Here is a 13,909-nt window from a genome sequence, read left to right as displayed (position 1 = left end):
CTAAAAGTTCTAAAAAAGTTTTCAGCCGACCCCTGCTCCGCAATCTCGTCGTAGTTACCCGAGTCGCCCTTCCTTTGGGGTCAGACGATACACTAGGCAAAACAATGCCCATATAAATTTGTGACTTGGTGGTGGCTGTTTCTGGTCATTAGAGTCGGTCCGTGTTGCGTAGTATGCTAGTCCACGACTTCAAAGGGAAAGTCACACTTCCATTCCTTTTGTATTTCAACGGTAAACGATTGTGGACGTTCCCGGTTTATCTCTGGTTTGAAAATTTACAACATTAAGAAAACTTATGAAAACCAGGTTAAAATTACTAAGATATTTTTCTTGGTTAATGTTAACCTTTAATACGTCTGTTAGCCTCATGGAGGATAATACTGAAAAGTTACTCCCAGATGAGGATTACAACGAAAGTTAGAACCCCATCTATACGGTTGAAGTCTTGTGAACACGGACAAAAGGATTGTCGACGGAATACGTCCAAAAAATGAACATGAGTTGCGAGGACAAAGACCTCCGAAGGAATGTTAGGTCAGCTGCGTTCCATTCCCAGAACCTCTCCCTGAGTGAGACCGGTCTGGCAGGGGACGACCACACGGTCGACATCACTTATATCGGCAAAGGTCGTGTCGTAGTGACCAAGAAGTTGTCTCGTTGTCTAAAGTCCCGGCCCGACGGTTTATTTTATTTTTTCTACAACCAGTTACAAAGTACGTAGTTATCCTGTAAGAGACATTTCAGAAGGTAAGATACAGGGTGCAACGTGAAGTGGGTGACTTTGTCCGGTGTAAAGAGAGGTCGCAAACTGAGGGACCCCACTCCGTCTCTCACAGGGGGTCCTTACTCCTCATTTCACAAACCACTCACACCACCGCCGGCAATGAGACGTCCTGTTTCGGTGCGAGTCCCCGAAGTCGGGACTCCTGCTCCCTGTTCGTACCTGTGGTACAGGGAAGTGGTCCAGGAGGTCCAATGGGGGACCGGCAAAGACCAACCTTGCTCCCTCTCTTTCTCTTTTTCTGGCTTGCGGTGGTTTCCCCGTCCAATTTATTACTATTTTCCATGTTTCCGTTTCACTCAAATAAACAAACACATTTTCGTGTGAAGAGACTGGAGCAGGCTAAGGGGTACTCCTTAGTTGTCTGAAAGCTTGGGGATTTTTTGCAGACCAACAACCAATCACATGAACCTCCCGCCCCGACATACAAAGCAATAGCAATGTTAAAACGAAGTAAACTGGATATAAACTCCCCAAACAGGCGAAAACCTACCAGTTTCACCCACTGTCTCTGCCACCTCCCTCCATGCCTGGTTCCTCCGGTTTGTATCCCGGTAAATAGTTCTGGTCGTAAAGAACCGGGTGATTTGCTACCGTAATTTCTCGTTTGGAATATGAGGAAATGAACTTACACGTGGTTTGATTAGCTAGCGCGTGTACTGTCAGATTTGCATAAACGGGATTTGATTGGCTGACGCTTCCAGCTCAGCTTCAAAAGTTGAACATTGCTCAACTTTTGAATCCTGGAAATCTTCGCATTGCTTCCCCACAATGCAGTTCGGCGAAAAGCGAGGCAAAGTGATGTCACCCCCATTCAAAGTCAATGGGCAGAGAAGCGTTGGAAGATTTTTTTAAAGCTGCTGTGTGGACGTACCGTAATAGATACAAAGTATTACACTTACCATGCTTTGCTCATTTGTTCCCAACACATATAGGCTCTGATAGTAATATCCTCATTTCCACTCTTTCTCCCACAATTCTCCCTTCCTTGTTGAGCAGGTGTGCAGGTTGTATGCCACCAAACACCTCCGTGTGCTGCTACGTGCGAGCGTGGAGTTCTTCAGCAGCTGGGGCATGGAGCTGCTGGTCACACAGCTCCACGACCACAGCAAGGCTGTGTCCATGGAGGCTCTGGACATCCTGGACGAGGCCTGCGAGGACAAGGTGACTGCTGTCAAACACAGAAGACCGTCAGAGAAGTAGAACAAAGGATCTGTTTGTCAGATTAGGATGCATTCTTCCCTCACTATTACAGTGAACAATAACGACCACATACTTAAACATGATACATTCAAATTCACCTAGAAGAAAACATACATGCTTTTTCTTCTATTTAGAAATGGTATCATCTTGTGGTTGCAATTAGTAATGATCCTGATTGACTATTTAAAATATTTTTCCCTGACGAAAAATAGAAACAAATATGTGTGCTTGTTGTTCTTAAGTCAATAGCAAAGGAAATAAAACAGTTTAGATCATGCTAAGAACATGGATCACCCTCAGGATTTCATAAATAACAGAATAATAATGAATAATTCCTGGATATATGTTATTCTTGATATGTTGAAATGCAATTAGATTGAGTTGATGGTGTTTTTCGGACAGTAGCATTTGATTCTCCTCTTTACTGTTGTCTGACTGTCTGTTGTGCTGCTTCTCAGGCCAACCTCCACGCTCTGATCCAGCTGAAACCAGCTCTGTCCCACCTGGGAGACAAGGGCCTCCTGCTGCTCCTCAGGTCATTACAACAGCACTGCTTGCCACACATGGATGTAGTCCAGCAGCCTTCTGAAACACACTGAACATCTTGTTTTTCTGCTGTTTTAGGTTCCTGTCCATTCCTAAAGGTTTCTCCTACCTCAATGAGAGGGGGTACGTCAGCAAACAGCTGGACAAATGGCAGAAGGTATGATCACGATATTGGCCTTGAATTGTGCAAACCACGTTTAAATTGCATTGGCTACTATAATATATGAAGACCACACACTAACAGAGGTTTGCTATTTGAAATAAATGCGTGTTTGTTTGCAGGAATACAACCTAAAGTACGTGGACCTAATAGAGGAGCAGCTCAACGAAGCACTTACAACCTACCGCAAACCTGTAGATGGAGACAACTACGTCAGACGCAGCAACCAAAGGTGAGAAGCTGGAGTTTATTATCACCTGGCAATGCAAAGGATACCCTTTCGTGCTTAACTTCTTTTTAAACTTCTCTGTTTGTGTCTCCAGGTTACAAAGACCAAATGTCTATCTTCCTGTGCACTTGTATGGTCAGCTGGTCCACGATAAGACAGGCTGCCATCTATTGGAGGCTCAGGTATTTCTCACTTGTTCCACCGCACACTCTGTTCTTTTTATAAGTGCTTCATTTATACATTGATTTCTCTGGGGATTATGCAGATTTAGCTGCCTTTCTTCTTAACGTCTATTTTGGTTTTTCTCCAGAGTGTGGTTCCTGACCTCAGCTACACTGTTCGCTCCCCGATGCTGGACACCTGGGAGGGCATCAAACAGCTGAAGGCCGCTCTCTGGGCTCTGGTCAGTGTCACTTCATGTCACTTCAGTTACTGTGTTGCTATAATAATAATAATAATAATAATGAAAAGGCTAGTTGCAAAGACATGGCTGTAATGGTGTGTGTTGTTTTCCATGCAGGGCAACATTGGCTCTTCAAACTGGGGTCTGAATCTCCTGCAGGAGGAGAACGTCATTCCTGACATCCTCTCGTTGGCTCAGAACTGTGATGTACTGTCAGTACGAGGGTAAGCGTTTACAGTGTAGCATGTATGGGCCTCACACCGGGCACAGTTATAAAGAAAGAAACAAATGTTCTCTTGGAATTTAAACACGTAATAGACTTTGGTGGTGAATATAATTCAAAACAGTGATGAGTAAATGCAAAAAAATGAAATGAGATTTCTTATGACGTTACAGATCAGCAAGCCACCAGTCATTAAACACTATAAAAGTGTTCCAAGTAGGACTGATCCGTATGCAATATAATTCATGAGTAAATGATAATTTTTTTATAATTGATATCTTTTATTTGAAATAAAATATTAAAAGGACCATGGTGAGTGGATATTTTTTGTTAAAAGTCTGTAGAATATGATTTGTATGCTGGGTAGGGCTGCACAATATTGGAAAAAACTGGCATTGCGATTTTTTACCCCCCCCTGCAGCAAAATAATTGTAACATGATGTGTTTGAGTTAATTTGCCTACTTAATATCGCAAGTCCTAATTTTTTTTAAATGAAGGATTTAAAAAATCGTCACGTCACGATGTGAATATCGCGCATGCGCATATCGCGATTATCGTCACCACACGATATATCGTGCAGCCCTAGTCTATATACAAGTAACTGGAATATTGATATATAAATGAGTTGCAAACAGATGGAATGTTACGGATGTTCTTTCAAACGTTCAACAGTCTCATGGCCTGTGGGATGAAACTGAAACTCCATTAGCTGCAGATATATAAAGTGTTGCTGTTTGTGGTCACTCTGTGTTATTTACATGAGGTAAGATTCCCGGCATACGCACACGCTCTGGGGTCCAACGGCTCGGTGGTTCCCTATATGATTCATTTTCTGATAACGATGAAGAGGCCCGCGCCTCCCTCTCCCACTGTCTCCCTGCTGCTGATGGGCTGTCGAAGAGGGGGAGGAAAAGGAGAGGCAGTCACGTATTAATATTATTATATATTATACAGAGACAGAGTCGTTATCATTTGTTTTAAGCTCAATCAAATACCAAAGAAGACCTCTGACCGGCACCCTTTCCTAATTTTGTACGGACGATTTAAACTTTAACGGACATGTTGACCGGCGGAACATTTTTTTACGGAAACTGCGACGGCCCCTCGTTCCTTGGAAGAGGCGAGAGGTGGGTGTTTTCATCTGCCGGATTAGCGCTGAGAGTACAGCAGGGAACAGGCCGTCGCCACCGCGGGAATTAACTGAGGGCCCTAAACCAGGGCACCATGCTCTGGGGTCTTCTTCGTGTCTTTTGGTATTTCGGGCGGCAGCAGCGCAGCTTACAGGCGCTGACAGTATGTACTACATGTCGTTTCCAGCATTTGTACGGGTCTAGTGTGAACGACCATTATATGTCCGAATACTTCCGGAACGTGCCTTTTGCGTTGCGTATGCGTTTTACCGGTGTGTGGTCCGGTTTTTTAGTCTTAAGTCTCATTCCTATTTCTCTCACGAGTGATTGCTATTTTAGGGTATAAGTTTCTTATCATGTATCCCTATTTTTAATATGTTTATTTCTATATGAACGAGAAATAGTCTTTTAATATATTATATTCTTCTTTTGTAGTAACAAATGTTACTCCAAATTTTGTGTTGAGTTTGATGTCTGTGTGTTTGCATCGTTCTTATTTGTGCCATGTGGCTTTTAGCCTTCTGGACTAGCGCTTTGCTTGTCCTTCTATTTTACCCTGTTTGTTTTGTGAGGGAGCCTCTTTTTCTATTTATGGGCATATCCCCGTTGAAGCTGCATCTATTTAGGTTTACGGGATCGGCGAAGTGGTCATATGTTTTGCTATTGGTCAGATACTGGTTTTCTAATGTTTCTGGGGTTTACTGGAATGAAAGAGCAGCCGATTACAGAGCCACAAAGCAGCAGGCTCGCGGTGCGAGGCACCGGACCTCACAGAGAGGTGAAGTTCATGGTGCAGGAGAGGCTGGGAGGTATCTGTCTGCCTCTGTTTAGTTCTTGCTATCTTACAATCAGTTATATGTGAAATCGTGATAAGTGTCGTTGCCAATGTACGGTTAGAACTCAATAAGATTGCGATGAGGTCTAACGAGTATGGAAGGGTCTAAAAACGGTCTTAAAAGGTCTTAAATTTGACTTCCACGGATTCCTGCATATACCCTGTAAAAGGCCAGGGTGGGTGGAATATTTTTTGTTAAAAGTCTGTAGAATATGATTTGTATGCTGGGTAGGGCTGCACAATATTGGAAAAAACTGGCATTGCGATTTTTTACCCCCCTGCGATATATATTGCGATATGAAAACATACAGGAATTGAAGAAAAGACCGTTTTTTTTCCCGCAAACCATCCTTTCTTGAACTTTAATGGTATACAATTGGTATTTTTGTAACTATATTTAACCGGATGAAGGATTTTAGTCAGGGACGTCTGGATCTTAAGTTATCAAATGTATTCAGTGTTTTTACCTTCAATCACCGGGTCCGTTTGCTTTGGAGAGTTGATTGTGATTGGTGGTTTGCTGCGCATGCAGACCCTGTACCCAGTACCCCTGACATGAGAGCCGCGCAAGTTTTCCTTTTGTAGCAAGCAGCAAAATAATTGTAACATGACGTGTTTGAGTTAATTTGCCTACTTAATATCGCAAGTCCTAAAAAAAAAATGAAGGATTTAAAAAATCGTCACGTCACGATGTGAATATCGCGATTATCGTCACCACACGATATATCGTGCAGCCCTAATACTGGGGCATTTCTACTGTCCCACAATAATGAATCTGGCCTTAAATAATTAGTGTGCTTTCTCCAATTTGAATATTTCACCTATTCTTATCCTTAAGAAATGGCCCATTCATTTTTCAGCCATGATTTAAGAGTTTTCTACTATTTTCGTTCCATCTTTGCTATCCCACAAGTCGTGTGGGAACCACTCTGGTCCCTCAGTCTTACACACATGTTTTACTTTCCAAAACTATTGTAAATGTAGTATTTTGACCTCACCACTTTTACAGAAGTGGGGTGTTTTTCTTTTATTCACCTACATCTCCTACAACACAAATCATGCTATGGTACTTATGATTGAAAGTATGTTATTGGTCAACACATTTGTACAATCAGTGTGTTCACTAGCCATCCTCTCACTCCTTCACAGAACGTGTGTGTATGTGCTGGGGGTCATCTCCAAGACCCGGCAGGGCTGTGAGGTGCTGAAGCAGTACGGCTGGGACGCAGTCAGACACAGCCGCAGGACGCAGTGGCCGGTCACTCCAGAAGAGGTCGACGCACAGCTGACCTCTGAACTCTCCTCAGTCCCGAGCACGCTCAGTCTGAACTCTGAGTCCACCAGCTCGCGCCACAACAGCGAGAGCGAGTCTCAACCAAGTACGTAGGATTCGCTTTACTTTATTAGCAGCATTTGAAGACAGTCAGCTCTACTACAGTGGAAACATTATTGATACATAAGGGATATAAAGGTTCCATTTCTATACGTTTTGTTTGTTCCCTGGCCATTAGATAGATAGATAGATGGATGGATAGATAGATAGATAGATAGATAGATAGATGGATGGATGGATAGATGGATAGATAGATGGGTGGATAGATGGATTGATGGATAGATGGATAGATAGATAGATAGATAGATGGGTGGATAGATAGATAGATGGGTGGATAGATGGGTGGATAGATGGATAGATAGATAGATGGGTGGATAGATGGATAGATAGATAGATGGGTGGATAGATGGGTGGATAGATGGATAGATAGATAGATGGGTGGATAGATGGATAGATGGATATACTTTATTGATCCCAATTTGAGAAATTATTTTGTTTCAGAAGCAGTGTGTGTTCAACATTAAAATACAAATACTTAGAGTGACAGGATGAAAAAAATTAATACAAGTAAAAAAATGTTTAAAATTATTAACCATTACAATTCTGGATTAAAATGTTGTGGATACAGGGGAGCACGACATTTACTGATATAGCAGCATGCACAGTGTTTCCGGTACATTGTTTCTTTGTGGCGGGCGCACAATATATCGCCGCCCAACATGGATTCATGAAGAAAAAAAAAAAATTATGTTGTATTATTTTTTTTATTTTTTTGGTGGCTCATTAACAACGCAACACAGAGCAACAAGAACGCTGGGGGGGGGTGCGCGGTGCCCCCACAAATAGAATCAATTTCTGTGGGAAACACTGATTGCAAATTGTTCATGGTTATCAGAAGGAGAAACTCAAACTATGTAGCAGTGAGTTCTTATGTGTTATATATTACGGTATATATAGCCTTCTAATGTTCCCATCGTGTTCTTCCCTCCTTGTCTCTCAGACATGTACATCCTTGACGACGACAAGTGTGATGTCCTGGACCCCTCAGACGAGCCCTCTTACTTTCTACACTCCAAACCAGCGAAGGACCGCAGCCCCTTCACCATCCTGGCCTCCACCCGCTTCGTCCGCACTCGCTTCCTCAACTCCCTGTCCCTCCCGAGCAAGAAGCTGCGCTCCACCAGCGACCCCAAGATCCCCTCAGGCTCTCGTACCCCCACTGAACTCAAGATGGGCAGCATGAAGCGGAACAGGACGGTGACGGAGCCTTCTATCTACAGCCCCAACCAAGACGTCTTCACCCCTGTTTTTAACGGCAGAGGAATGCCCAAGAGTCCCACGGTCAGCCTGGAGACGTCCTTTGTCGGGACGAGGGGGGGCTCTGAGGAGCAGCTCGTAGAGGGCGGGCTGGCCAGGGTAGGGGGCTCCTCCCTCGGGTTGAGTGGCCTCGCAGGGCATGGTGCGGGGGAGCAGCCCAGCCGAGAGAGGGAGCAGAGCAGCCGGGAGCGTCTAGCAGGGGACGGCGGCTCCTCGTTGAGTGGAGGAAACGTGGGAGGGGGCGTCGGGGGTACTCAGTTTAAAAGCCGCAGTCAGAGCTTTAACACGGACACCACCACCAGCGGCATCAGCTCCATGAGCTCCAGCCCCTCCAGGGAGACCGTGGGAAACCCCGATAATCCCGAACCAGAACCTGACTCCTCTGACTGCGTGAGCCTCAACACTGTGGTGTCGGCCAAGACTGTCAAAACGCTCTCCTCCCTCACCCCCCAGGCTGAGACCAACCACATGTCCACTTCCAAGTCCGCCACCGCCTCTCTGGTACCGCCTGGCTCCTCCCACACTCTCCCCCGCAGAGCCCAGTCCCTCAAGTCTCCTTCCCTAAACACCATGAAGAACCTGGCCGACTGCAGCTTCATGTACACCAGCCCGCGGGACGCCCTGGGCTACGCCACGCTGAAGAGGCTGCAGCAGCAGAGGATCCAGCCGTCTCTGTCTCACAGTGAGGCGCTGGCTTCACCCGCCAAAGACGTGCTGTTCACCGACACCATCACCATGAAGACCGGCAGCCTGGACTCCAGGTTAACGCCTCGCAGGTAAGGCAGCTGTCATGGCCAATATGACAGAAAGCATCCATAGAAAAGGTTCTGCAGTTATTCCTTTTTTCTGAATGATGGTTGTTGTTGCATTAACTCAAAAATAAAATGTGTTTCCTCATCAAAGAGAAACAATAAGTCACACTTTTTCTATGAAGACTGCATCTATACTGCATTATGAGGGCATTCACAGTGGATTATAATGGATTTATGATGCTGCTTGACTTCACTCATGAACAACTCATGCTTTCTGATGCATGATATCAACACAAAAAGAATAATTTGACTCAATAATCTATCTACTATTTCTTCTAACTTATGATACTGTGTGTACCATAGCACTTAAACAGTAAAGTCATGATGTATTATAAGTCAGCCTGTAGTTTACAACGTATCAAAAGCATTTATAATGCGCCTTTAATTTATTTTCAGCAACATCTAAAACCTTTTATGACCGGTATAAAAGTGCATCTTGAGTGTAGTGAATAAAGCTTTATAAATGCATTGTAATCCGCTATGAATGCCAACATGATGTCATATAGCTGTGGTCTTCGTAGAAAGTGTGAAACATTTCCATTTGTGTGTCTGTGTGTTCTTTGTGCACCTTCTATGTCTGTCAGGATATCAGACAGGAGGGGTACCTGTCCAGAGCCCCCCGTCATAAGTCCATACCGCAGGCTGTCCAGGACACTTGCCCCGCGGTGGGTGGAGCGACCCAGTGTCCTCCTTAGTAGAGCCGTAGCTTCTAGAAGTGACCCAATCAGATATGTCCGTTTTGACTCCTGTAGTGTGTGCAGAGTGAACAAGCCCCATGTAGAGTCACTAGTGGTTCCCCCCTCATAGAGCTTCATAGAGAACAGCACACAGGTAGAGAGAGGTGTTATAATATGCATACGGTTACACTGTTTGTAAGTCATAACACTGTGTTGGCATGTTAAGTATTATAGTGTAATAATTGATTGATTATAAAAACAATCCTGCACAGTGTTTATTTCCTTCTATAGAAATTAAATCAAACATTGAATCAATTGAATTGGTAAAACTATGAATGTTTTGTCCTTGCAAAGGAATAGTGATAATATAGAACATTGTTGCGGCAAATATTTAAGAAGCTTGACTTTTCTTGAAAGATAAATAAACTGAGAAAATTGTGGCTAATACAATGTATTTGAATTGATTCAAAACAACACAGACTTTATCAAACGGTATACTTTCATTGGCCGATATTAGAAAAATAGTTATATCAACTTTTAGGTTCAGGTTATTTTGTCTACTCTAATAAACCTTTCCCTTAATTAATATAATAGGTAGTTTTTGAATTTGTGAAACTTCAGACTTTTCATCCTTGGGTGCTTTATTATATTTTAAATTGTTGCAAGTAGATATTAGAAACAGCTATGATGCAGTGTCATCGCTCTTTGGATGAACACGTGTTCTGTGATTTCAGCTGCCGCCCTGATAGCTTTCTTTAGAGTCCCATCGCCAACCCTTCTTTCTGTGTTCACTAAAGTCCGTCTCTTTGCTTTCATCCAACATTTCTTTCACTTACTCCTCGTGTTCCTCGTTCTGTCCCAGTCTCTCCCCCCGGACCCTCTCACGCTCCTCTCCTCTTGCCCTCCCTAGGTTCCTGAAGGCGCTCAGCTTTGCCTCTCTGGATAAAGAGGAGCTCCTCAGTCCCATCAACCAAAGCACTCTGCACCGCTGCTCCTCAGTGCGCTCCATGGTCTCCAGCGCCACCTACGGGTGCAGCGACGACTACGTGGGCCTGGCTCTGCCCATGGACATCAACGACATGTTCCACATCAGAGACTCGGCCTACTTTCAGCAGAGGATCAGCCCCCCGTCGGAGGAGCGCAAAAGCTTCCTCTTTGGAGATGGAGACGGTACATTCAACTTGAGGCCTGATTAAATGATATTTAAATCCCAAAATTAAGAACAAAAATATTCTGAAACTGATGGTTGTTATCTATAGGCACGTTCACACCGGAGTACTTTTCCCGTTTAGTTCCGTTAGTACCCCTTAATGAGATGAAGCAAATAACTTCACCTTTAAGGTTACAATCAGAAAGTTGATATCATCAGATTTACACATAGGAGGAATTTGCTTTGGTGTAAATGGTGCAGACAAAGACACAGAAAGAAGAACAGGACTTATACACATACTATAGAACTATAATAGTTCAAAATATAACTATTATAAAAACTATAGTATTCTAATTATGGAGTCCTATAATGAGGCTATTATTGCAAAGATAATTCCAAGTTACCAATCCTTCTAACCATGAAGTGGAGATATATTTATTTATATATATATATATATTTATTTATTTTATATATATTTTCATTTATTTATTTTATATATATTTATTATTTTACTTTTTATGTTTTACTGCGTCCTATGGTATTATATGATTTTTATTTTTTTTATTTGCCATGAATCTGATTTGTTAAAAAAAGAAAAGAAAGGTGACCGTGCCTTCCAGGTGTTGGCTCCATCACTAGAACTCTCTCCCAATTATTATTATTATTATATATTATTATTATTTATGTTTGACTTATGTTGTTATATAATCATGCAAAACTGCAATGGATAAAATGATTTCACAATATTTTAAAATAACAAATAAAGAAAAGTGTAGATTTTTTAGCTAACTGAGTTCCTCTGTGTGCAGGAGACCGCCCCCCCCTCCCCTCCCTGAAGCAGCAGTTCAGTATCTCCGAGCTGATCGTGTGCCGCGGCGACAGCCAGACCCACACGGTGGGTTTGGACGAGACGGGCCTGCAGGAGCACACCGAGGAGAACTGCCTCTACTGCGTGGGGTCCAGCGTGCTCGGATACCCCACTCGGCCGCCCATCAACAACACACACCCCCGCACAGGTCAGCACACACACACACATTCAGTCGTTAAGATTAAACTCAGTGCAGAATATAACAGGACCTTTCTTTGTTCCAGAATTTGTGGATTTCCAGCCGTGGGGAGCGCAGAGCGGCCATCGCCTGGAGGTCATGCCTCAGTCCAAGTTATCCGGCGTGTCGGGCTGCAGCGACGCCGCCGTGTCCCAGGGGTCCGTCTGCAGCACGCCCATCCCCGCGGACATCGTCATAGGGAAGACTACGAGTAAGTGAACACAACCTGCAGAGCGGGGGGGGTTTCTATACCTTACCATAAATAAAAAAACATTTTCGTGGTAAATATTGAATATTTCTTCATTATGTGTCATGTAGGCAGCAAGTCGATATCAGAAGACGGCCCCGCCTCCCGAGTCCTGCTGAGGAAGGAGGTGCTCCGCCTCATCATCAACCTCAGCTCCTCTGTAGGGACCAAAGGCCACGAAACAGGACTACTGACGTACGGCTCTCTCTCCTTTTTATTGCTACGACTTGGTTATTTTTGTTATCAATTGATCTGCCCATTTTCCACATGTGAATCCATTCATTGTTTGGTGTATAAAATGTCAGGAAATAGTAAATGTCCATCCTAGTTTCTCGAAATCCAAGTTGATGTCTTTAAATGTCTTGTTTTGTCAGTGAAAAACTCAAAGAAATACAGCAGCTCTATTTAACATTTTCTGAGATGCATGTTCATTTGCAAAATGTATTTTTTTTGCAAATTGTGTTTTTTTTTTAACACGTGTATACCCTTTGTTCTCCTGCAGGATAAAGGAGAAGTTCCCCTACGCGTTTGACGACATCTGCCTGTACTCCGAGGTTTCTAACCTGTTAGCCCACTGCATGTTCCGCCTGACCTCCAGACGCTTCATACAGGAACTCTTCCAGGACGTGCAGTTCATGGCGGTGAGACATCATAACCGCTGTATCAACACACTAATATATTACACCACAATATGTAATAACTAGACAAAATGTTTAGCATTTTCACCTCAAAAAAAAAAGGTCTGCCTTACATTTTAAATATTGCTGAAGGTATAGCATTTGACCACTTCCGGTTCCTTTGAAAAAAAACAATGCAATTTCTCCATAGGATTTTGGAAAATAGCTCGAAATAAGGTCTGTGGTTGACAAAAACGGGCCCCGGGGCTGAATTATTAAAGACCGTGGTACCGTTAAGCTACGACGTTATCGGTCTATTTTATCGGTACTGGAGACATGTAAAAAGTATATGTATTATTGCTACACAAACATTATATTGCAGTTTTAGTGTCGCCAACTCCGTTTCTAATACGCAAAAAGACTGAAAAATGCGTCTATGATTATTTTTAGTATTTTCGATCTTTCCAATCCAGTCGAGAGATCTCTCTCTCCCGCCTGTGTGCGAGGGGGCGGGGCAGTTTACACACACGCAGCTGCTACACACAGCAACACACACACACACGGAGGAGATGGCGGAGAGAAGCGCTCCGAGGTGTGGTTAAATGTTACCCGTCTTGAGGTGGACAATGCTCCTTGCCAAGAGTGTTTAGCATGTAAGGGCGGTAACACGAGCAATTTGTCTAAACATTTAGCAAAAGTGCTCCACATTCAGACGGAGGAATGCTACGGCTTCTAGCAGCGCTGTAGCCCCATCCACGAGTAACTTTTCCACGTCAGGTGTTATGTATGCTAGCAGCAACACACAGAGTTAACTACATTATACAAACATGGGTTAATGATTAGAGGTAACTGAGTTATTTATTTTGTTAAAGTTTCAGCTATTCTGTCATCAGATTATTTAATACGATTTGTTAAAGCATTGTTGTTTCTTTTGGTGTGAAATATTATTTATTTAATTTATATAAAAAGCAATGTTAGTTTTGTTCACAATTTGTTTAGTTAGTTTACCTTATTTTTTTCCCCCAAAAGAACCGATAAGAGTACCGTTAAAAGACCGGTAAGAGTACCGTTAAAAGAACCGATAAGAGTACCGTTAAAAGACCGATAAGAGTACCGTTAAAAGGACCGATAAGAGTACCGTTAAAAGACCGGACCGATAAGCGGTATGTATAAAAGTAGTAGTACGGTTAAAACCTTAA

General features: G+C 43.2%; 1 protein-coding gene across 1 annotated transcript in view; it reads left to right on the top strand.

Annotated features, from left to right (window-relative positions):
- Window positions 1-12,734, top strand: part of LOC104940907 (rapamycin-insensitive companion of mTOR) — a gene marked incomplete at its 3' end in the record, with an annotated part of 36,155 nt that extends 23,421 nt beyond the window's left edge. The window contains exons 21-34 of the mRNA XM_010765921.1: window positions 1,781-1,945; window positions 2,443-2,519; window positions 2,609-2,687; window positions 2,813-2,922; window positions 3,014-3,101; window positions 3,230-3,322; window positions 3,440-3,546; window positions 6,661-6,890; window positions 7,845-8,937; window positions 10,561-10,820; window positions 11,610-11,816; window positions 11,893-12,057; window positions 12,165-12,288; window positions 12,596-12,734. Coding sequence (XP_010764223.1) covers window positions 1,781-1,945; window positions 2,443-2,519; window positions 2,609-2,687; window positions 2,813-2,922; window positions 3,014-3,101; window positions 3,230-3,322; window positions 3,440-3,546; window positions 6,661-6,890; window positions 7,845-8,937; window positions 10,561-10,820; window positions 11,610-11,816; window positions 11,893-12,057; window positions 12,165-12,288; window positions 12,596-12,734 — 2,937 coding nt within the window. The remainder of the gene's footprint in view (window positions 1-1,780; window positions 1,946-2,442; window positions 2,520-2,608; window positions 2,688-2,812; window positions 2,923-3,013; window positions 3,102-3,229; window positions 3,323-3,439; window positions 3,547-6,660; window positions 6,891-7,844; window positions 8,938-10,560; window positions 10,821-11,609; window positions 11,817-11,892; window positions 12,058-12,164; window positions 12,289-12,595) is intronic.
- Window positions 12,735-13,909: the final 1,175 nt, after the last annotated feature.

This window comes from Notothenia coriiceps, unplaced genomic scaffold (genome assembly GCF_000735185.1).
Source record: "Notothenia coriiceps isolate Sejong01 unplaced genomic scaffold, NC01 NC01_scaffold00002825, whole genome shotgun sequence".
Taxonomy (NCBI): Eukaryota; Metazoa; Chordata; class Actinopteri; order Perciformes; family Nototheniidae; genus Notothenia; species Notothenia coriiceps.
The sequence above is the reverse complement of the archived record's forward strand: the minus strand, read 5'-3'. Positions and strand labels throughout refer to the sequence as shown.